The sequence below is a fragment of the Pezoporus occidentalis genome, unplaced genomic scaffold (assembly GCF_034315485.1).
Source record: "Pezoporus occidentalis ecotype Australia unplaced genomic scaffold, CSIRO_AGI_Poc_V1 ctg85, whole genome shotgun sequence".
NCBI classification, from domain to species: Eukaryota; Metazoa; Chordata; class Aves; order Psittaciformes; family Psittacidae; genus Pezoporus; species Pezoporus occidentalis.
The window spans coordinates 1,204,121-1,226,427 of NW_026916212.1; the positions used below are offsets into that span (position 1 = coordinate 1,204,121).

Consider the following 22,307-nt stretch of genomic DNA (forward strand, 5'->3'; position numbering starts at 1 on the left):
AAAATTTCTGGAAGATCTCAGATTCTGATAACCTCTCCTTTGGAGGAAGATGCCACTCCAGCAACATTTGATGTTGTGAGCAGCCCCACTGTGCCTGAACGACATTTTCAAGTGCATCACATTCTTGGTGCACAATGATGGTCTCCATAAAAGCATACAGTGATAAACACTTCCCTCTAACAGAAAGCAGCATCCCATTCTTATGCAAAGCTCAGACTGTTTATCTCACTCCTAACTCAGCCGTGTCAACAAGGTCTTTGCACACAGACTGTAGCCTCTGCATTGCTTGTAGAAGAAACCAGCTCCACTGAACAGCTTGAGCGGTGTTGGGCTCTTAAATTTAAATACTGCACACAAGAAAAAAAAAAAAAAGGAAAAAAAGGAAAATAGCTTAGAAATGAAGAGAACAAGACAGTAAACCATGACTGACTTTTTTTTAAGATTGTTCAGTGATTTCTTGAGAGGGAGACTGAAAAGACCTTTTCTTCACTGAAGAGCCTCTAACAAGTCATGGTTACTCAAACAAGAGCTGCTAGAATTCCCCTGATTTTTGGAGCTATGATCAGACACTGTGCAGTGAATGAACAAATAATGAAGTGCCTGTCTACAGAAGTTTTCCAGATTCATAATATTTTCATGCTTGGGAAGAGACTGGTTGGACTCAATGATCTTAAAGGTCTTTTCCAACCTAAATGATTCTATGATTCTGTATAATAGGAAAAGTTAACCGAAACTTACTCGATTTCCTGAACTTTATCACACATGATCCAAGAAAGTGGTAGTGGAGGGGTTTTATTATAAGTAAAAATTAAATAGGGAAATACAAAATGGAAATAGGTTCCAGACTAATCCTGGAACCTATTTCTCCTGTTGCAAGCTTGTAGATAAACGTACAAGGCGGCTAAAACATAGGACATAATTTCTCCATCTATAAGCCAAAGCATTCAATTCACTTCAGCAGACATTCCTGAGCTCCTTCAATGGCTTTACAAAGAAGTTTCAAAGGAAGAGAGCTCTGATCTATGGGTGACTAAACACACCATTAAAGCAGGCAGAAACACAGTGAGAAGCTGCTACGTCAGTCAAGGAGTGGGGGTAGGCTGAGAGCCTACTCAATGAGTTCTCAATTCAGAGGACACAGCTCTGCTCTCCTCTTACTCTTCCTCCTGGTCACTGGTGTTAAACAGTAATGCCAGAGATGCAGTGACATCTAGGTAATCTTACATCTTTACATACGCAATCAATTGCAACTGCACAGCGTCTCTGTGCACAGCTATGCATAAATATCTCAGCTCAATATTTTTGTATGGTTGTCTTCTGCAAACTACTGTAAAATATATTTTCAAATGCATTTCTGTGAATTTCAGATTTTGACATCTTACTTTCTTTTTACTGAAAAAAGTTCAGCTACTTACTATTCTCCGATCATCACTTGAGCAAACATGCCACTTTGTCGCTATTTTGGTTCTGACACTGTTTCAAACCACAGAGAATGATACATCAAAATATTGTCTCGGCCTATGATAATATACATGACTTGTGCGACTTTCTGCTATAGACTTAATATTGTGCATACACAAATAACCACTCAAAGTAGTTAAGTACCACTGAACTATTTATAGTAATGCAGTCCTTGCTATAAAAGACACATTAAGTTTTGTGGTTGCTGAGACTGCAGAGGACAAAATAATGTGTCTTCCACTGAATGGACTTACTCTGGGTTAGTATTTTCAAGTTCTTTCCGAAACAAACATTACTATTAAAAATATTTTACTAATTGCTCATCAAGTCCAATGTTGTGACAACAGTGGATTTTGCATCAAATTTTATGGCCGAAGAGATGCAGCAGACAACAAGGCCTTTACTAAGTTTTTGTTATTACATACAAGCAAACATGCCGTCCCTTGAGAAGTGAACGTTTTATGCTGTATCATACACAAAATGATATAAGCTCACTTATTTTAATATTAATATTATCATTAATTAGAACTTCTCAGCCCTAATAATTTGTTTTACCTCAACAATGTTAAAATGGAAAAATATCCCGTGTATATGTCATGTGTAACAAACCAGGAAGGGATGAAATGAGTTAAAATTTTACAGAAATCATGAGTCTGAGGAAACTGGTGTATTGGACATGAAAGTAAAAGCTTAACAGAAGACTTCAGATTGCACACTGTAAAGGGAAAAAAGCCTGAACCTTCAAATGCACCCATCTTTAAAATATTTCAACTTTTGTTTTAATAATGTAAGTATTTATTCTAATATGAAAATGAGTTAATCAGAACACATTTAAATGAAATGCAGAATAATAAAAGAAAAGTAAATTTCAACAGTTTTTTCCCTAACCTTTAACTGGACATATAACAAGCTGTTCAAGCTTACCATTTGCCTTGTTCATTTATAATCTGTTGAACTGTATATCCAAACTGTTCTCTTGATGGACCAGAAAATATTTTTGCTTCTAGTATCCCAACGTTGTAGGCTTCACAGCAGTTATGAAGAATGCCTGTTAACAGAAACATTATGATTACCACAGAAGCAATTAAAGAAGAATTTTGATCCCAGTGAAAAAGGCTCTTCATCTGTGCCAGCTCCCCCAGTGCAAGAAAATAAAACGTAGCCTTTGATACATACAAGAAAAAAAACAGCCCTTTTTCCTACAGCATCCATCTGCCCATGCGTAATGCTTGTCTAGCACTCTTTACATGTATTATAATATTGTGGATAGAGACAAATGACTCATTCATTGTTTGCCTTAACAAAAGTTGCAGCATTACGAACAGGAATGTTTTAGCTGAAGGGAGGCAAGAAATATGATTCAGAGGTCTGTTATCCTCTTTTATCTTAAGGCATAAGTTATGCTTATGGCACAGCAAACACAACATCAGCCTGCTGAGGTACAAAGAGTCATAAATTGGAAAAAGACCTTTAAGACCATTGAGTCCAACATTAACTTAGCACTGCCAAGTCAACCACTAAACCACATCCCTAAGTTCTGCATCTATATGTCTTTTAAATACCTCCGGGGATGGTGACTCAACCACTTCCCCGGGAAGCCTGTTCCAATGCTTGACAACACTTTCAGTGAATAAATTTTTCCCAATACCCAATCTAAACCTCCCCTGGAACAACTTTAAGCTGGTTTATGTTGTTCTATGCTACCTGGGAGAAGAATCCAACACCCACCTCTCTTCATCCTCTTTTCAGGTAGTTTTAGAGAGTGATAAGGTCCCCCCTGAGCCTTCTCTTTGCCAGACTAAACCCCCCCAGGTCCCTCAGCTGTTCCCCATCACACTTGTGCTCCAGACCCTGCACCAGCTTCTTGCTCCTCTCTGGACCTGCTCCAGCACCTCAATGTCTCTCTTGTAGTGAGGGGCCCAGAACTGAACACAGGATTTGAGGTGCAGCCTCACCAGTGCCAGTAAAAGGGATGATCATTGCCCTGGCCCTGCTGGCCACACCACAGCTGACACAGGCCAGGATGCTGTTTGCCTTCTTGTCTGCCTGGGCAAAAGCTGGATCATGCCCAGCTCCATCAATCAGCACCACCAGGTGCTTTTCCATGAGCAGCTTTCCAGCCACTCTGCCCCAAGCCTGTAGCATTGCAGGAGGTTGGTGTGGCCCATATGCAGGACCCAGCACTCTGCCTTGTTGAACCTCATACCATTGGCCACAGCACATCAATCCAGCCTGTCCAGATCCCTCTGCAGAGCCTTCCTATCCTCCAGCTGATCAACACTTCTGCCCAACTTGGTGTCATCTGCAAACTCACTGTGGGTGCACTTGATCCCCTCATCCAGGTCACTGATAAAGACATTAAACAGAACTGGCCCCAGTACTAAGCCCTGGGGAAAAGCACTTGTGCCTGGCTGCCAACTGGATTTAACTCCATTCACCGTAACTATTTGGGCCTGGACATCCAGCTAGTTTTCATTAAAATGAAAATGCACTGACTATAACTGCTAATAACTTTTATATTCTAGTGTCTATCTTCAACTTAATGTTTGAAAGACTGGAAGAAAAAACAGATCTTCTACTGCATCAGATAATCTACACTTTTGAGTCATTTTATTATCACTCCAGAAGCCTTTGTTTTCAGTCCAAACAGTCTGAACAGTTGTCCAAACAGGAAAACTTAGAAATACAAACATGCAAGATATAACTTCAGTAGTAAATCATGACACTTAACACTGAAACTCCACTTTGCTCTTGTTATGGCATTAACTGTTTCTTCCTTGGGCACTTGCTTGAGTGGGAATAAGGGTATGCCACTTCATGTCATTCTGGGGGGGGTACTGAAAGTGCGGGCTAGGGACAAGGTCCTAAATATCATGAGTTTGCAGGGCCTGATTTTTTTCTGATCAAGAGCCGTAGGTGAACATCTAGGAGAATGTCCACTACAGAAACTGCAGGAAAAAAAGTCCCCTAAAAGCCAGGAGTAGATAAGTCCTCCTCCAGCTCGGAGGTGCCAGGACTGAGACAACAGTGGGATCCCAAGAACAAGCCACAGCCCAGCTGAGGAACATCTCAGGGCTCCTGAAAACCCCTCAAAAACGTCAGCAGTGGAAGAAACAATCACAGGTCATGTTTTCTGTGACCTGTGATTGCATTGTGCAGTTACTGCCCAAGGTTCACAGGTGAGGCAGGTTCACACTGTTGCTCACTGGTTAGACAGCATCCTCCATGTTTCCCCTCCCTTCCTGTGTGCCCAGTCACAATGAGTTTACACACAAAATATGCCTCACCATAGTTATTTAGTCTGAGTCATTTTGTAGTAAATTGGCAGCCTTTATGATAATTCCTATAACAGAGACCCTTTAAAGAGACGTGTCAATCTGCATGGAGACCTCATAGCAGCCTTCCAGTATCTGAAGGGGGCCTACAAGGAAGTGGGGAGGGACTCTTCATTAGGGACTGTAGTGATAGGACAAGGGGTAACGGGTTCAAACTTAAACAGGGGAAGTTCAGCTTAGATATAATGAAGAAGTTCTTTACTGTGCAGGCGGTGAGGCACAGGGGTTGCCCAAAGAGTGGTGAGTGAGGAATGGGTTGCCCAAAGAAGTGGTAAGTGCTACATCCCTGGCAGTATTCAAGGCTAGGTTAGATGGAGTCTTGGATGACATGGTTTAATGTGAGGTGTCCCTGCCCATGGCAGGGGGGGTGGAACTAGATAATCTTAAGGTCCTTTCCAAACCAAACTATTCTATGATTCTATGATCTTTGGCATCTCCAAATGTAAGACTAAATTTGAAGAGTTCCTCTAATTTTGCTGGCAGAGAAGACGTTGTCGTAACTCTCTTCCAGGTCCCAACATCACCTTTGGAAGAGAAGTTAAATGGGATTATATCAGCATAAAACAGCCCATTAAGTAGCTCAGCTGTAATAGCAATAACAATAATAACATCACAACTCTAGTGTGAATATTAAAATCATAACTGCAATTTTGAGGGAAAGTTCACAACATGGAAAAAAATTCCATGAATTCTGTACCTTTTTTCCCACAGAATAGAAAACACAAACATTACTAGCAGAAGACTAAATACTACTCACTCAGTTACTACTTTTTTTACCACAAACTCATAACAGGAAATCATATTAGCTATTTCAAACAACCATTATCTGCAGCTAGCCTCTGGAAAGCAAGAAATCACCCTTTGCTAAAAGTATGGTTCCTTGAGAAACATCGTTAGAGATAAATACATTTCCTGAGTCATGTTATTTAAGACTGGGGAAGAGAATGTGTGCAGACATATCATCCTGTGTTTTCAATACTTCGGACATTAAACACAACCACATATATTCGTAGCTTGTGTCTCATTTTTTGGGGAGGGAAGAGTTTTATGATCTAATATACTTTCATTTTATCAAACTATTTTGCTTATGTGATATCCTAGGTTTATTTCTGGGATTGATGTTTCCAAATTATATATCTTCAGTCAGAAATCAAGCACAATTTACCAGTGCCCCATTCTCAGAGGCTACAGGAGAATATACTGCAATGCCATCCCACATACAACTAAAGGAAAAGAGTGACTCTCCAAGTTATATGGTGCACATGGAAATAAATGCTGGCTTTTGAATGAAAAGCCTAAAGTATCCAAGAATGATAAACATTTCTAGGCTGACCTCAAATCCAATGGCTTCTAGGGAAAAACTCTTGAATCTCTGGACTATTACAGTCAGCAGCAACTCACACTGCTAGTCAAGTGGTAACTTTGCTAAATGTCTTCTGTCTAAATGCATGGGGCAACCTCAGTGCAAATGCACAGAAGATTTTTAGAATCATGTCAGAGGTGAGGGGTTTTTAAATGTTGCAGCCAGGGCAGAAATTTCCAGAACTGGATAAAACTATAGAGATAGATATCACAACCAACGGCCTGAAGCGATGCTCCCTTGCTGGTTCAAATTCCTTAGGGTGCTGTCACAGGTCAGACAGGGGCAACACAACACATGCTGGCCTATGGGTTGCCTGTCGTTCTTCCCCACTTGTCTTCCTGCAGGCACTGCAGCAACCCTTCCAGGGACACTCTTCTGGTCCTGCTTTCTCCAAGATGGGGGCTGATTCCAAGGAGCAAAGATAATGCCTGGCCCAGACTGGGGATTTTTCAGCTCCTTGCAGCTCCTCAGGACTTAGGGAAGCAATGTTCTTTTTTTCTCCCCAGCTTCTCACCCTGTCTCCTCACTGAACCATTCCACCCATCTTTCCAATTTACACTGGGGCTTGACTGTATTCTTTTTAACAATTTGCACTACTGCAACGTCAGAGCACTGCTCTTTGAGGGCAAGAATTTCTACCTAGAATAATGAGAGAAGTGTCTGCTGGGCAGGTCTCTTCTCAAAACTTCCTCTATCGCCCTCGCTTGCTGGCCAGGGAGCTAGTCAAAGAGAGCAAAAAGAAAAGAGCTAAAAAGCAACCAGGAAAACACACTTCTGAAGATGTGAGGTCATTGACAATCTTCTTATGGATCAGCTTTGTCTCTTGCTCATGACCGCTTTGGAAAATCAAAGTATAAAAGCTGGAAAATACACTGACCCACCAAGAACATTATAAGATAAACCATACATTCAGCATATTTCAGTCACAGTTGTTTTATATTCCACATTTTTATAATCATTAGCAGGTTTTAAATATTTAGATCTACTCCACAAAAATCTTACTTAGTTTGGGCCTAGCTAGTGTATACTTGCTATAACACACTAGGCATTTTCCTGCCATTTTCCTCTGTCTTATATAGTGCTTACACTATAAGGAAATCTTTTATCCATTTTGTACATTTATCTAAATACAGTATTCAGAACAAGAAATTCAAGCATTTGTAGCCAAAAAAAAAAAGAAAATGCTAAGTTTCCTTGAAACCTATTTTAAGCCTGAGCCAGAATAAGAGGGTCTCTTATGCCTTAAAAAAGTGCCAATCGTTGAAGCATCTAGATTCAAACTACTGGATATTCTAGGCTGGAAATACTCAGTATCTGTTGCTGCCTTCAGGCAATGAACTTTGATAATTTAGAATCTTGCAATAGAGAAAACTAATTCACTATCTGGATTTTAATAGCTTTTGGTGACAGACTTCTATGTGACCTAACAATCATGATAAGATTAGTTGGGCAAGTAAAAATCCACTTCCTAACTTTTGTCTGTAAATGGCACTTTATTTACAGTCACATAAACAGACTGAGTGGAACAAAGGAAGCCAGAAACAAGCCTAAAGCTTTTGAAGGCCCCTCTGAAGACTTCAAAAGCAGCAGTTTCCCTCTGTTGGCTGGGTAGGGAGCTTGGGTGCTTTGGCTTAAAGAGGACACCTTCCTCAAGCAGAATAGCTCCCAAAAACTTTCAGACATGAAAAGTTAGGAAAAAATCATCAACGGGATAGATAAAAGGATCCGTAACCTTTCCAATAAACTCCATTATCTCTTTGCATTGTATTTTTTGTCTGGGAATTCCCATGTTTCAGCAACTGCATTATTGCAGTGTATACCTGCAGAGCTACAATGTAGGAGTATACCTACTTATATACTTCTGCACCACCATTTTATTGCTCCTAGTAGGATAAAAACCAATACATGTTCTGACTGTGCACCTTTAAGCCTGAACGTGTGGGAATTCTTCTGTAACTATAAATGACATGTCTAATGATGGCTCTAATGCCTTTGTTCGCTGCCGTTGAAGTACAAGCTGAAGCAAGTTTATTGAAGTAATAGTTCGTATTAGGTACACACAGTTCCTAATTGGTTTGATTTTGTAAGCAAAGCTCACAGCTTAAAGTGAGCAAGCAGAAAATGTCTGTTGGGTAATCAATCATTTAATGTCATAATTATAATAATTATCTGATTGTAACCCCTTATTCAAAGAAGTTTTTTGCCATACTGATTAATCGAATTGGATGAGAAAAAATGAAATCAGATTTTGTGTGTTTAATTACTTGGTTTGCAAAATGAGTTTATAAAAGTTTAATAAAATATGCTAAGAATTTTATTAATTTGCATTTTGTGTCATAAGTGTCATAATGAACACATCATTTTGTTTGCAGTCTAAATAATAAAATTGACTTTTCAGTCACTTTATACTGCGTTGCAAAGGTGATGCTCCAATTTCAGATGGCAATACATGCCAGAATCCCATAATCATACAGACGCAGTTATACCACATCTCATCTCTCAGGAAATCACCCGGTCAAATAGAGGCATTCACTGCTGCTGTTATTTATAGCTGGCATCAAACAGGTCTGGCAATCACAGTATAAATTAAAAAGAAGACACGATGGAATTTGACCACTGAGTCCTAAGGATCCACCTCACACTACACGTTAGTTTTAAATTTATCTAGTATTAACTTTGCCAGTAAGAAACTTTACAATGAAGGAAACTTCATCACCTTTTTTTCCCTAAAGGTATGGTGTTTGCTTCTTTCAACAAGTATTAGCAATAGAACAGAAAAAAATTTGTTATATAATGCAGCAAAGCAACCATTTGTCTTTATGAGTGAGCATTCACACCACTAATAATGCCAGAAGAGGGAAAAGAAAGAGCCTCTGTTGTCAGCTCCCCTCAGCTCAGTATCACAGCCACAGGTACAACCACTGCCCGTTTTGCCATCTCTAACAGGACAGAAGACCCTGACAAACCCAAAGTCATCAGCATGCTAGGGGATTTGAGGGTGGAAGGGGAAAGCATGTAGTCACTACAGAAGAGCAAGATCATGACCTTGCATTAGGGTAAAACCAAGATAGAATTACACACATCCTTGCACAAGATTTTTTAGTCCATGAATGGTTTGGAAGAGGCGGGGGTGTGAGAAGTGTGTCAAGAAAATCTGACTGGATTATTATCTGCTTCCTGAAGCAGTTTCATAGACTAGCAGCCAGTGAAATGTGTACAGCCTACATTGCCTTAATTGCTCAGTCTAGTGTTTTTAAAGTAGCTATTCTTTCCAGAAGAGGGTATCATTACTTTACCCTTTATGTTAGTATGCTCCTAGAGAGCCACTACAAGTTCCACAATGAAAATTTTCCCTTTGATCTCAAAGATTTCTTCCTCCAAATAACGTATCAGCATGGCCCTGAAGCCTGTCAGACCCTGCTGGAGACACAGAAAAGACAGGGGTAGGAGAGCTGAGAGAAGTCATAACTCTTGCTGTCTACTGGGTTCATCTCACAACAGATTGTGAACACTGGCTCAAGCTTTCATCATAACTGAAGTATATCTAAGAGCTCCCTTTGAGGTGGATTTTCTGGTGGTTTGTGCCGTACAAGGTCACACTGGATCTCCTCAGTTGTCTGGGAACTTGTAAAAAAACCTTTTGTCCTCTCTCCCATACCCAACTATTTATTCTTTTTCATCCCTCTGCAAAAATTTGCAGAAACCAGCTCACAGGTTCTAAAGTCAGTAAAGGAATACAGGCACTTACAGATACCATTTGCACTATAATCACCTCCTGTCCTTGAAATATTAGGCAGAAGGTGGAATGAAGGCAGAAAGGGAAAGTAATTAAGTTATGAAAGAGGGCAGTCAAGTAGTATTTGCTTCATGTTAAATGTATTTACTGTTACTTTTCTCCTGTTTTTTTCTTTCTTCCTTTTTTTTTTTAACAGCAACAATATTTTGGTGTAAGAGTAAGAGTAAAGTTACTCTCATTATTCAGAACCTATGTTATCAGACCAATAATCCAACTGTAATTAGTCAACTGTTCTTCCGGAGTAAGCTTTTCAAATTATGGGTTGTTTTAATAAATCCATTGTGTTTTGAAGGTTTTACTGACAAGACTGTAAATATATAGAAGACAAAACAAGTTACTTGATTCCGTTGAACTGCAGTACAGATACTCTTCCTTGTGGCTTTTTTCAGAAACCACTGAGCAATTTTCACTGCAATGACCTTGTTCAAGGAAGAAGCAAGTCTACCCAAAAAAGGAACCCACCCTCCCCCCACAACGTGTAAGTCTTGAGCCTGATCTGCTTTACTGTGGTGGTACACGCACTGTGCACATGCACAGACAATGACATAAAATCAAGCTCATGTAAAGGAATTCTATACTGGTTGCACTGTTTGGGGCTTTTCTGTAAATAAGCATAAATATGAAAGACCTTTTCAATACATCTTTAGTATGCTCGGTCAGGGCTATAGGGAATCCAACCCACTTAACGGAAAAGTATATTACCCTTTACCCAATATGGCTAATACAAGTAAAAAACATTTTCTCATTAATTATCTCCTGTATATTTACTTCTCTATTTTTGGTATTTTTTTCCTTCAGTATATACAAACAATGGCTAGCAGGTATCCAGCTCATGTACTGAAATAGCAGGTTTACAATCACAGTTAATCTGTTTTTATTTTAAATCAAACAGCTTTCTTACTGAGAACAACCTTCTAAACAAAGACAACAGGAACCTCTGACAGGAATCAAAAGGAGCAGAGAATGCAATTGGCAAGAATCTGGACTTCTCGTACTAAAACTCTTGAGTTTCTTACAATCCTCACTTCAGTTACTTTGTTGATATTTCACTATGTTTGCAGAAGCATTAAAAGGCAAGTCTTCATTATAGTGCTTCACCTATTTGTTTTACTTTAAGACTGACACTTTTTTCACATCAGCAATAGTATCTCAAGCTATTTAATAATTAATAGAGATTATAATGCTCAGTGTAGAAATAAATTATATGCCACAAACCCCAAACCAACCAACCAAACAAAAAAAAAAATCCAAAACCAAACCCAACCCACATACCCAGAAGAAAGGAAAAACAATGCCTCATTTAGTAATAATACTCTCTCCTGCCCCTCTTCTTCCACTCCCCCCATCAAGTTTTCTTGGCTTAGTTGGCCAACTTCTTCTTCCTGGAAGTAGGTCAGCTTCCAGGCTGAAAGCCTCCAAGCATGTGAGAGCCTGAGTCACTGCCTTTCAATTACAACTGTTTATGATCCAAGAAGCTGCACTGAAGTGTTACCAATAACATGCTATAAAAGCAATCCAAACATGATATGACACATAAATTGTGAATGAAAAGTTGGAGAGACTGGGATAACATGACTAGGTGCTGTCTATTTTACTGTTCTGGCACTGCTGCACAGTAAGAGATCTAATTAAATTTACCCATGACTGCATTAGTTACTCCAAAAGACTTGTCTTTTTCCTGATAACTCCCTATTTGTAGCCCACACATTGCTCTCCTTAGGGCATACAAACAAAATGCTCTTCATCAGGAGTTAAAAAATCTCAACTATCTACTGTACATACAAGGACTGACTCCAAAGAAATGCTTAAGAGCAGTTCCTGCAGGACTGACAACTTCCTGTATGTTTTTACTATAGACAGCAAGTATTCAAGCCTACTCAAATTTATTGTCCTGGCATGTCTCCATCATTAATTTCAGTGGGAAAACTTTCTTTTACAGAAAACACACATAAATGGCATCTTTTTAACATGACCTGCAGTGTTTCTTTTCTTTTATCATGGAACAACAAACAGGATTATTTCAACTTTGTCCTTAGAGTACCACAATTTGTTCTCAACAGTACCACAAAGAGATTAGAAGTACATGAGGCTAACAATCTGTACACACATATGTTATATACAAAGTTATGTCACTGACTTCACACGTAATGATTAAAAAACTTTGCATGCTTCCCCATGATAAAAGCTGACTTTTCAACTGGCATTTCACTCCAGCAAATTCTCTTCCCTTGTGTCCATATTATCAGTTGTTGACCCTTCTTTTAAACCACCATTATTTCCAAATATAGTCAGAGAGAATCATGCACCACGTTACAACTGTAAGGGAGGAAATGCATGTCATCACAGAGAAACCAATGTGACTGCTATCTCTATACTTTATTTGCCACATTTGCTCATCTCAACTTCTATGAAATCATGTTTGTACACAGACAAAAATGCATACTTCACACAGGTCTCAAGAAGACAGGAAGGCAACCAAAGGTGTCTGTATTTCCCTACCCATATCACACTCTAGGCTTTTTGAAAATTTCAGTGTATTATACCATATTAGTATATTGTATTATATTATATTATATCATTGTTAAATGTGACCTGGAAAGGCTAAACCAGAAAAAGGCTGAGGGACCTGCCATCACCCCCCTCTGCCGCTCCAGTATCATAGCCTGCAGCAGGAAGACTGCAGTACCATCACACCTTTAGGACATGGTGTTTAGGACCCTGCTCCTCCCTCACAGCTCCTCAAGGGCTAGCCAGACAACCCCAGAAACAACAACAGTCTCAGCTGTAAAAAGTTTGCTACATCAGCTTCCTGCAACAAGAAAACCTCCACAGGATATATAATACAATAGTTGGAAGAGCTATAATTATCAGAACTTTTGTTTTCCTATAGCAGACTTAACAACTATTCCTCCCCCCCCCCCCAATCGTAATGGGAGTTCTTGGCCTGGCAGCCTGAATGTTAGGTAGATGGTCTGAAATTCTTTTTTAATACACATTGAAATGATCAATTCTGGTACCAGGCAGTGTATAGGCAGAATTTAGGCTCAATAAAATGAGGAAAACAATCCAAGAAACCCAGGCTTTGGTAGCTACCTAACCTAGAATGAATTCAAAATTATCTGACACATAGGTTGCATAGTGAAAAGTTGCATAAAAATTTAGAATATGATACAGTTGTAGAAGCACCCCTAAGAGCAAGGTATCCTACCCTGCTGCAGACTCACTCTGGTAGAAGCATTGCCTCCTGTGGCTAGAGGTAATGAATGCTTCCCAATTAAATAGTTTCTCCTCTAAGTGATTTAACTGAATAGCTAAATAACTTCATTTATGCACTGTCTACTTAACAAATGTGAATTGCATTAGCAGTCCAAAAGGACCAACTCAGAACCCCTATCCTCCCAGCTAAGTGCCACAGACATTAGGCCACAGGCAAGATTTGGTTTTGCTTGTCTGTCTGGAAACATAAATGTGCATCCCAGGATGAGCAGAGATCTGGTTTCAATATTGGACAGTGTTTCTCTTGGCTATTTTATTGCCTTGTAGCAAAGACGCTTCTGGGAAAGTCTGGGAGGTGAGGGTCCACTGCCATGAGCCTTAAGGGAGAACTAAGCCGATGTTTCCCAGGTGACTATTACCATCACTTTTAAGGCAGCTACGTCCTGATAAAGCTGAACTGGACACCTACCACCCAGAATTCTTTCCCCACCCTTGACCTCAAGGGAAGGAGGCACCTCACACGGGTGCCTGAGACAGATGGAGTTCAAACACCCCGCCACTGTTTAACTGCATGAGCCTTCCTGCTTTGCAACCAAATGTTTTTCATGCACTTTAAAAGTGTCTGAATGTCTCTGCTGCATCCAAGGCACCTAACTCTGCACTGTGGGGCAGAGGAATGAGGTTTCAGGGGCAGTGGGACTGCAGCACGTACCCTCACAGTCCTCAGCCTGCTCACTAGACACTGCATGCCTGTGGTCAGGTGAGTGACTAGCTATCTCTAGTCAGGGTACGGAAAGAAGTTATCTTTTTTTGTAAAATGCAGTCATTGTACATTTTGGGGTCAGAGAAAAGGACCCAGGTACATTTAAGAAGAGCTTTCTGGAGATAATGCTTGCTTCTACAAAAGCAGAACAGTTGCTTTTTGTCTTCAGAGAAGCGAAGCCTATTGTACCTGTCAACTTCTCAGAAAGACAACTCCAGAGACTCATAAAGTTTGTTGGGCTTTTTTACTGTTCAATATGATGCACTGGCCTTGGGCAGTTTGGAAAAGAAAAAAAAAAAGAGCGAGTAGTGACAGTGAAATTAAAGGATATTTTGCTGCATTCAAACGAACAACTATTATTAGCAGAGCTACTAAAGGATTACTATACAAGCAGTGTTGCTTGTCCTTTCTTCTGTTTATTGTTTTGCCTATTTTAATAAAAGAATTACTTTTTTTTTCAGTAATTCCTACTGTTCTAAATTTGACCTATATGTATTTTAGGCATATTTAAATGGGAACTCTATTTGGTGGACATACTTTGTGTCAGGACACTTAAACTTTTCTTCCACTTAGAAAATTTTCATTTGAGAAACTGCAGCTAAATCTGAGTTTAACATCTATCAATCCAATCAGTTCTATGTGGATCTGAAGTAATGCATATAAAGATAACTGAATTTTATGCTACACAGTAGGCATACTGGATTAAATTGCTCTCATATTCATTATTAGAGCTCTACTCTTATTGTCTTATATTTTACAGCTAAGAAAATAGAATCAATGAAAAACTATTTAAGAAAATGTTGTGCCTTTCTTCAGTTAGCAATTACCGTTCTCCTCAAATAGAAAATGCAAATAAGGATAAAAGCACAGAAACTATTGAGTCACACACCCTCCATTGCAACCATAACCATCTAGGTCACACTAGTTGCCATGGGACAAGATATCCCATCTGCTTCTGTCCAGAGAGGTGTATATAAAGGGGGTTCTTCTGTGGTTTACTTTCCTTATTGTAGCAAGTTGCTATTAAGAAATGAGGCCAGTAACCCTTGACACAGGTTGCCCTGATTTGGACACCTACATAGATGTTCAGCTAACTATAAGAACAGGGCCAGCCAAGAGTAAATTTAGGCTTAAAATCCAGGAATTTCCTGATATGTTGTTTTAGCAAATTATTCAATGAAGTAGAATTTTTATTTTTTTATTTTTTTTACTCGGTGCACTTTTGCAGTTGAAGGGAGACATAAATTCAACAATCACAAGAACTAAGAAGTTATGAGAAGTGACTGCTGTGTATGTGAAAAAGGTAGACAGGCTGTTAGCTAATCCAGCTGTTTTACCTGTGGGCAGCTGCCTTACTCCTGGGGCAGCATAAAGCATGACACAAACACTTCCCCAAAAAGTTCACTACTTCTAATAATGGCAGCCACCGCCGCAGTAAGCTCATGAGCCAAACGTGAGTCAGCTACTCCTCATTCAGATAAAAACCTGATCTTGCCATCAGTTGAGGTAGTTATTTTCTGGATAATCCAATGGTTAAGGCAGCCTGGGCATCCGCAGTCTTATTACTGCATACAGCTTTGTGCTGCAGCCTTAACACAGCACCAACTGCTGCCAGCTTCCTTGTTTTTATATTATAGTTTTATTTTCTGTTTTATTATTTTTTCTATTTATCTATTTTTATTTTTAATCTTAATTTTTTAACAGTTATTTGTTTATATATTTATATTTGAATGGTTCTCTAGAGAAGCAGACAATTAGACTGATAAATAGACATAAGGTAAAAACATAATGCAATCTTTCCCCACCACCACCCTCAAACACCATTATTTCCCGTGGTATTTCCACTGTGCAATATGTTCCTTTCCAAAGAGTCTGTTAACAGTAATTTTCCTCAAGGTTTCTTTTTTGTCTGTTCTTCAGAAATAACGAACAGTATTAGCCAAGAAAATTTGCATGATTAAAAAATATCCTGTATGAAATAAAGAAAGAATGATGAACTTGGAAGCAGGATACAAAGGGCAAAATAGATCACGAATAAGGCACGAGAGTTCCACCAGGGCTGTGCATAACTTCCAAGCCCTTCATCCTGTCTACCAGTAATGTGAAAGGGACAAAAGAATCCGTGACATTCATCATGTGTGACATTCAACCATGCAGATGTCATTTGGTTACACACAAGATGTCTTTGCTCGTCCTGCATTCAAAGAGCCTGTGTTGATCTTACTTCTTTGCCTGTATAATACCTCTTTTAAGTCCTGAATAGTATGTGAGTCTTATGAGATTAAAAAAAAAAAACAACAAAACTGCCTCTCCAGGAAAAAATAAACTAACTTAATGCTCTGAAGGTCCTATAATGCTGTTCAGGAACTAATTCAAAGTAACAATTACTAGCACTCAGAATATTGAGTTATTTGGTAATTCAGAACTCCCAGCCTGATTTGGAAGCAATGGAAAGGCTCACACAGCTTATGTTGACTCCACTAGATGTCTTTAGTATTCTTCACCTCCAGAAAATGAGTGCAGCATGAGCAGGAAGAATGTTATCACATATTGCTTTATAGCTAATATAGGCAGAAGGTATAATTTATCCTGTGTAATTCACATTAATTTACTTTTATTATCCTTTTATCAGTGCCTAGAGAAAAGGGTATGTTCATATAACTGTTTAGCACAGATACATGTCAGTCTTTCACCTAATAGTTTATAAATAAAAATCCTTCTCCATTATCTTTTTCTACAGGAATGGAAACCAAGGCTGAGACAGTTCTCTGATGTCCTTGTCTAATTTCAATGGGAACAGCACAGCCAATTTATTTACACAAAACTAAACTTATCAACTTGCTTTCCCTTGCTGTGCAGGGTCTGAAATCCTAACACAGTGCAGTATCAAAGGGCCAGAGATCACTACGTGAAAAAGAAGGCCTAAACATTAAAACTGCTAATGGAAATGTCCTAAGCCAAGCAGATAACATGTGTTGGTATGCAAGTGCACGGCTATGCCGATGAGAATCCAGCCTGTGTCCCGTCTGCATTTCGGCATGGTCACCATGGAAATGGGAACTGGCCTGCACAGAGCCTAACAAAGGGAACCTTCAAATGAAAATAGCAACACTGGATAGAGCCTGCCCAAGATTCCTGCTGGGGAAAATGACTTGCTTTACTTGTCTGAAGATGCAGAAACTCCCTTTTACCTGCATTAACCCCGAGTATTTTTTTCACATTTAGCTGTTTCGATGTTAAGCCACTGGCAATCTCCATTACAAAATACATACAAAAATACATTACATGAAGCATATGCAAACCCCACTTTCACTCGTTCAAAATTAACAATAGTGAGGAAAGACCACAATGAGTAACATATATATTGTGGGTAAGAAACACAGTAAAACCAAGTAGTATTAGTCCTTTTACTTCTTTGTCTTCTTAAATGAAAATTCTTTGTCACTGAATCAAAAAAGCAAATAACAATTCAAAAACTGTTCCAGAGCCAGACAGCACACAGTTAAAACTCGTTGGTAAGGTCTAACATTGACTTTGCCTAAATTATGCACAAATAAATATTAACTGTTAATGAGTTTAGGAGTGTGATGGTAATACCCCGCATGCTTTCTAAAATAAACATCACTTGTAAAATACTAGTCCTGTAATACAGCATGAACGAAGCCTTACTTCAAAGTGCAATGCTGTGAAAGGCAAAACTCCAAAAATAACATATAATATTGCCCCTACGAGCTGACAAACTCTCTTAGAGTAGGGAAAACTAGAGAAAGTTTTAGTTTAAGAAAAATTCATGTTTTAAAGTCCTGCCTTCAAAAAATCTCCAGATTTTATAATTATTTTTTAATATTAACACTACTCGTAAACACAATAATTAACCAGCAAGGTAACATAAGATGATCACAAATATGGAGAAAGGAAGAAATTAAGATGGGTTATACAACTTTAAATTGATGTGTGTGCATTTGTGTTAAATCATACACTGCATTCACCTGGACTTCTGGTTTCATTTATTGCACCAAATGTGCAATTTCCACTTCCTATTCAGTTATAAGTTTAGTGTTTGGTGCTCAGTACATGGCCTTGTACTTTTTACATATGCTATTTCAACCTACTGAATTAGCAGCTTCCTTGAGGATTCACCTCTACATATCTTGACCATTAACATGTAAGTATTTGCAAATGTTAGAGAAACTACTTTCAGCATTTAGTGAAATGAGAGATCATCTTTAACTCCATTAAAAAAAAAAGGTCAAAAGTATTTACCACTTTTGGCTATCTAGTCACACAGCTAAAACCTTATTTTTTCAGAACACTTAGCACATTCAAAATGCAATTTCCATTTACTTCATTCACAGCTGTGAATACACAACAGCTGTGAATGATAAGATGCACTTCCACAATCAGCTCAATCCAGTGAAAGGGACTTTTCCAGCTTCCCTCCCTCCTCTGGTCATGAGTTCCGACTGTCTCCTGTACCAGCGCTAACAAACAAATTGCTCAAATGAACAGGATCAGTTTAGCTCATCTCCAAAATTGACCTGGCCCAAAAAAGGGAAAAAATTATTTGGGCAAATGGGTCTCTGACCTCTTCCCCAGATCAAGCCACAGTGGTAGCACAGGAAGCTGGTGGGAACATACTATCAGGGATGGGCAAAATGTCCTTGCAGCGTCAGCCCCACATTCAGGTCAGCTTAACCAGATCGTGAAAACGCAGCTTCAGTTTTGAGAACCCCTGGCTGAGCAAAGAGAAAGAGAAGAGCACAATAGGTCCAACCACGTGTCAAAGATCTGATTTAAATGACTCGCCTGAAATCACACTCAGCTTTTGTGACAAAAATGGAGAGAAAGAATCCAATTTTGCAAAGGGGGCAAAATATTCCTCTCTCTTCTTTGCACCTTTCTTGTTCAAAGAGCACCTTCTAATTCCAAAACTAAGCAAGGCAAGAGTCTCAGACTCTTCTCTGACCACACTACCTTACCCTGTCCAATAGCCAGCAATAGCATGATGCACTGGTGTGCAGAAGGGACAAATCCTAACAAATGGCAGGTACTTCCTACTGTTTGCACATTAAACTCTGCTCTTTTATCACAACTTCCATCCCAGTTTTAACAAAAATGATCTTACGAAAGACTGGTAGTAGGGTCCTCTCCTAATCCTCTGTACAGTTCTACAGCCCATTGCAAAGACGGTCCTGAAGACAACATGACCTTTTTCATCAGCAAGGGTCAGATACATACCAAACAGAAAAAGGGGTTACACGTGGAAATTCCAGATTCTAGCCAAAGTTTCAGAGAAATTCCTCTCCCCATCTCAGATAGAGCTGCTTTCTCCTCCGGGGTGCCAGCATCCCACAGGGAGGCTTGAGGACTCATGGTCCTCAGGTGGTGTACCTGTGACCTAAAGTGCATAACCCTTATTTAGGTGTGATTTTCACTTCAGAGTTAAATAGTATGAGGGATGCAAGCTTCACAGAATGGGGATTTTAAGAACATATCAGAGTTATTAATTTCCTGGGTTATGGAAGGAAGGTGCATGGTGGCTTGAAGGGCTTGAATTTGATTTCCTTCATTAGGCATGATCCCCCAACACTACCACTTGCGATTTGACCCTGAAGTAAATTATTCTCATAAATACGAGAACAAGCAGATTCACCCAGAGCCCAGGAATCAGCTAACCAGAATGGACAATCAGAAGACCAGGATCCAGAAGCAAACTGGAAAGCAGTGTCTCAAACAACTTTGGAGATTGCTGTAAAAACACCAGATAACATGAGAACACAAGTGAGAGAGTTTTTATGCTTGCAGGTGTAGACATAGGCCTCACACAGAAACAGCTCCATCCCACTACAACACCAACAGTCTGACCAAGCTCTGCACCAAGGATGGCCAGAATGTATGTTAGAATCAAGCTGATAAAAATGTTTCTTTCCAGAGAAATTCAGCTTTCCAAAGGTTTGTTACTTGGCCAAATTTTGGTAGATATTCAAGACAATGCAAATAGCACCTTCCTGCCAAATTTCAAATATCTCTTCTGAAGCATGAGGGCTTTCCAAAGAAAATGTTAACTAGAATTGAGCCCAGGAAAGCTACTGTATTTTCCACTGGCCTCACTCTCAGAAAGAGCTGAGCTATTTTGGCTGATTTTTAACAACAGTCTAAAGAAAAAAATGGATGCTTAAAATGTAATTAAAGAACTACATATAGCAAACCTATAAGCAGCTATAAGCAGTGTGTTACAACAGAAGCATCAGGCTTAGTTGTAGAGTGTCCTGTTAAGTCCTTCTCTTATTGTTACTCCTCTTAATATAATCTACTTCTGTATGCTATATACTTTTTGGTCAACAAGTAACAAGGCTGGTAGCAAAGTCATATTATCAAAATGGTAGTTCTATTGCATTTCTATTCCTTTCTTCTTGTAGCATCTACAAAGTTTTAATGACTTTCCAAATACAAAAATACAGAACAACAATGAATAACCCAGACCTTTACTAACCATTGCATTACTTTTAGTTGAATTTGGAAACACAATAGAACAATACCCCATGTGGTCCACTTAATACAGCTGATAATTCAAAAGTAAATATACTGACATAAAATCAAGTTTAAAATAAACTTGGAATATTTTCTTTAAGTCTTGACTAATTCAGCCAAGTTAGCCCACTTAAATTCAAGAATATTGTCTTTGAAAGTAAAACAGTCCATCAGAATTCAATCAATTTGAAAATTATTATGGGAGAGCTGTAACAGCACCACCACAGCAGGACTCTTAAGTCACCCAGGGAAAACTCCCCTGAAACCTTCTTTTCCCTACTGCTACTTCAAGATCAAAAAGGCCAGTATTAACTAAGCAATTACATCCACTAACATCAAATGTCACAACACATCTGAAATCAAATTCATGACAGCTTTCAACTGTAAAAATGAAGACAAATCATAGGTAATGCCTGAACAAAGCAGACCTATCCCACATCTGTCAGTCTCATTGCCAGGGGAATCCTCCTCTCACTATCAGTCCTTATCTTCTGCTTTCAGCATCACTCTACAGATCTTTGTAAATCCTAAAATCCCATGAATTACAGGCATGTTAATGGTCTTGGTGTGACTGTAGCCAGGAGAATAAACGACTGATTAAGCAAAATGCAGACTGAATGTTTTGCCCATTGCCACTTTGAAGGATTTTTCTTCTAAACCAAATTACCACTTGTTTGTATACTGTATATCTCATCACAGGTTAATATTTTTGTATTCGATTTCATACCCTGCAGCTGCACATTCCACTGCAGCGCTCGCTATACTTACCGAAAGAACAAGTTAGAACAGCTCATCATGAGTGAAACTCATTTTCATGCTGCTTCTTCAGTGACTTGGTAATTAAGGGTTCGTGAGAGTATACAGTAATATTAAAACTCCGAAAGTACTTGGGAATTTGCTCATGGCAAGTGAATATGATGGCTTATAGTTCCCAGGAAAATATACGCAATGGTAATTTAGTCAGCCAAGAGGCGGAGCAGATGGTTGAAGTTTCCCTGTCCTCTTCCAAGGAGTGACATCTGCTCAATGGGGTGGGAACAGAACTAGAGGACTCCTGCAAACTGGGAACACCGTTCACGATGTTCTCATCATCTTCCTCTCAAAGAAGGTATAACCAGCATATACCCGAAAATTCACACATCGGACGGCACCCATTCCCTCCACCCCAGCACACCCACGCTCCATCTCACGGGAAGGCGAACCCCGCGCCTGTCCAGGAGTTTCGGGGTTTAACCTGCTTTAAAAACGCCTCCAATGCGTTGCACTCCACACCCAGCCACAGCCACACACGCCTCTGGCCCAGAAACCCCAGAGGCGCTGGCAGCCGGGCACCCACCACCCGGCTTTACTCCATCCCCGACGCCTCGGTGAGAGGCGGCGGCCGCAGCCGGACCCAATCCCACACGAACCCCGCTCCGCTCCGCGCTGCTGCCGCCCCGCGCTCGCGGGGGACACCGACCTTCCCGGGGAGAGGAGACCGACCTACCCAGAGCAAGGAGCAGCGGCGGAAGCGCCGCGCCCGCGGAGCCCATGGCGCGCTGCGGAGCCGTGCGGAGTGAAAGCCACGCTGCTGCCGCTTCCGAGCGGCTGTTTCCCAGCGCGGCACTGAGCGCCACCTGCTCCTGCCGCCCCGAAATACCCCTCCTCCTCCTCCTCCTCCTCCTCCTCCTCTTCCTCCTCCACGCCCCCTGCGGCCGGAGGCAGCTCCCCCCTTCCCCCATCGCCCCCCCGGCCCCTGGGAGCTGGGTGGCGGGGTCCCGGCTTTACCCTGCGGGGTCCGCTGCGGGTTGTGCCCCTCGGCTCTCCCCCGTCTCAGTCCCTAGAGGGGACACCCGCGGTCTT

At 40.2% G+C, this 22,307-nt stretch overlaps 1 protein-coding gene across 1 annotated transcript in view; it reads right to left on the reverse strand.

Annotated features, from left to right (window-relative positions):
* ITGA2 (integrin subunit alpha 2) overlaps positions 1-22,058 on the reverse strand; it is a 70,892-nt gene extending 48,834 nt beyond the window's left edge. The window contains exons 1-2 of the mRNA XM_062604274.1: positions 21,952-22,058; positions 2,386-2,509 (exon numbers count right to left, since the gene is read on the reverse strand). Coding sequence (XP_062460258.1) covers positions 2,386-2,509; positions 21,952-21,997 — 170 coding nt within the window. The 5' untranslated portion in view covers positions 21,998-22,058. The remainder of the gene's footprint in view (positions 1-2,385; positions 2,510-21,951) is intronic.
* Between the last annotated feature and the right edge of the window lie 249 nt (positions 22,059-22,307).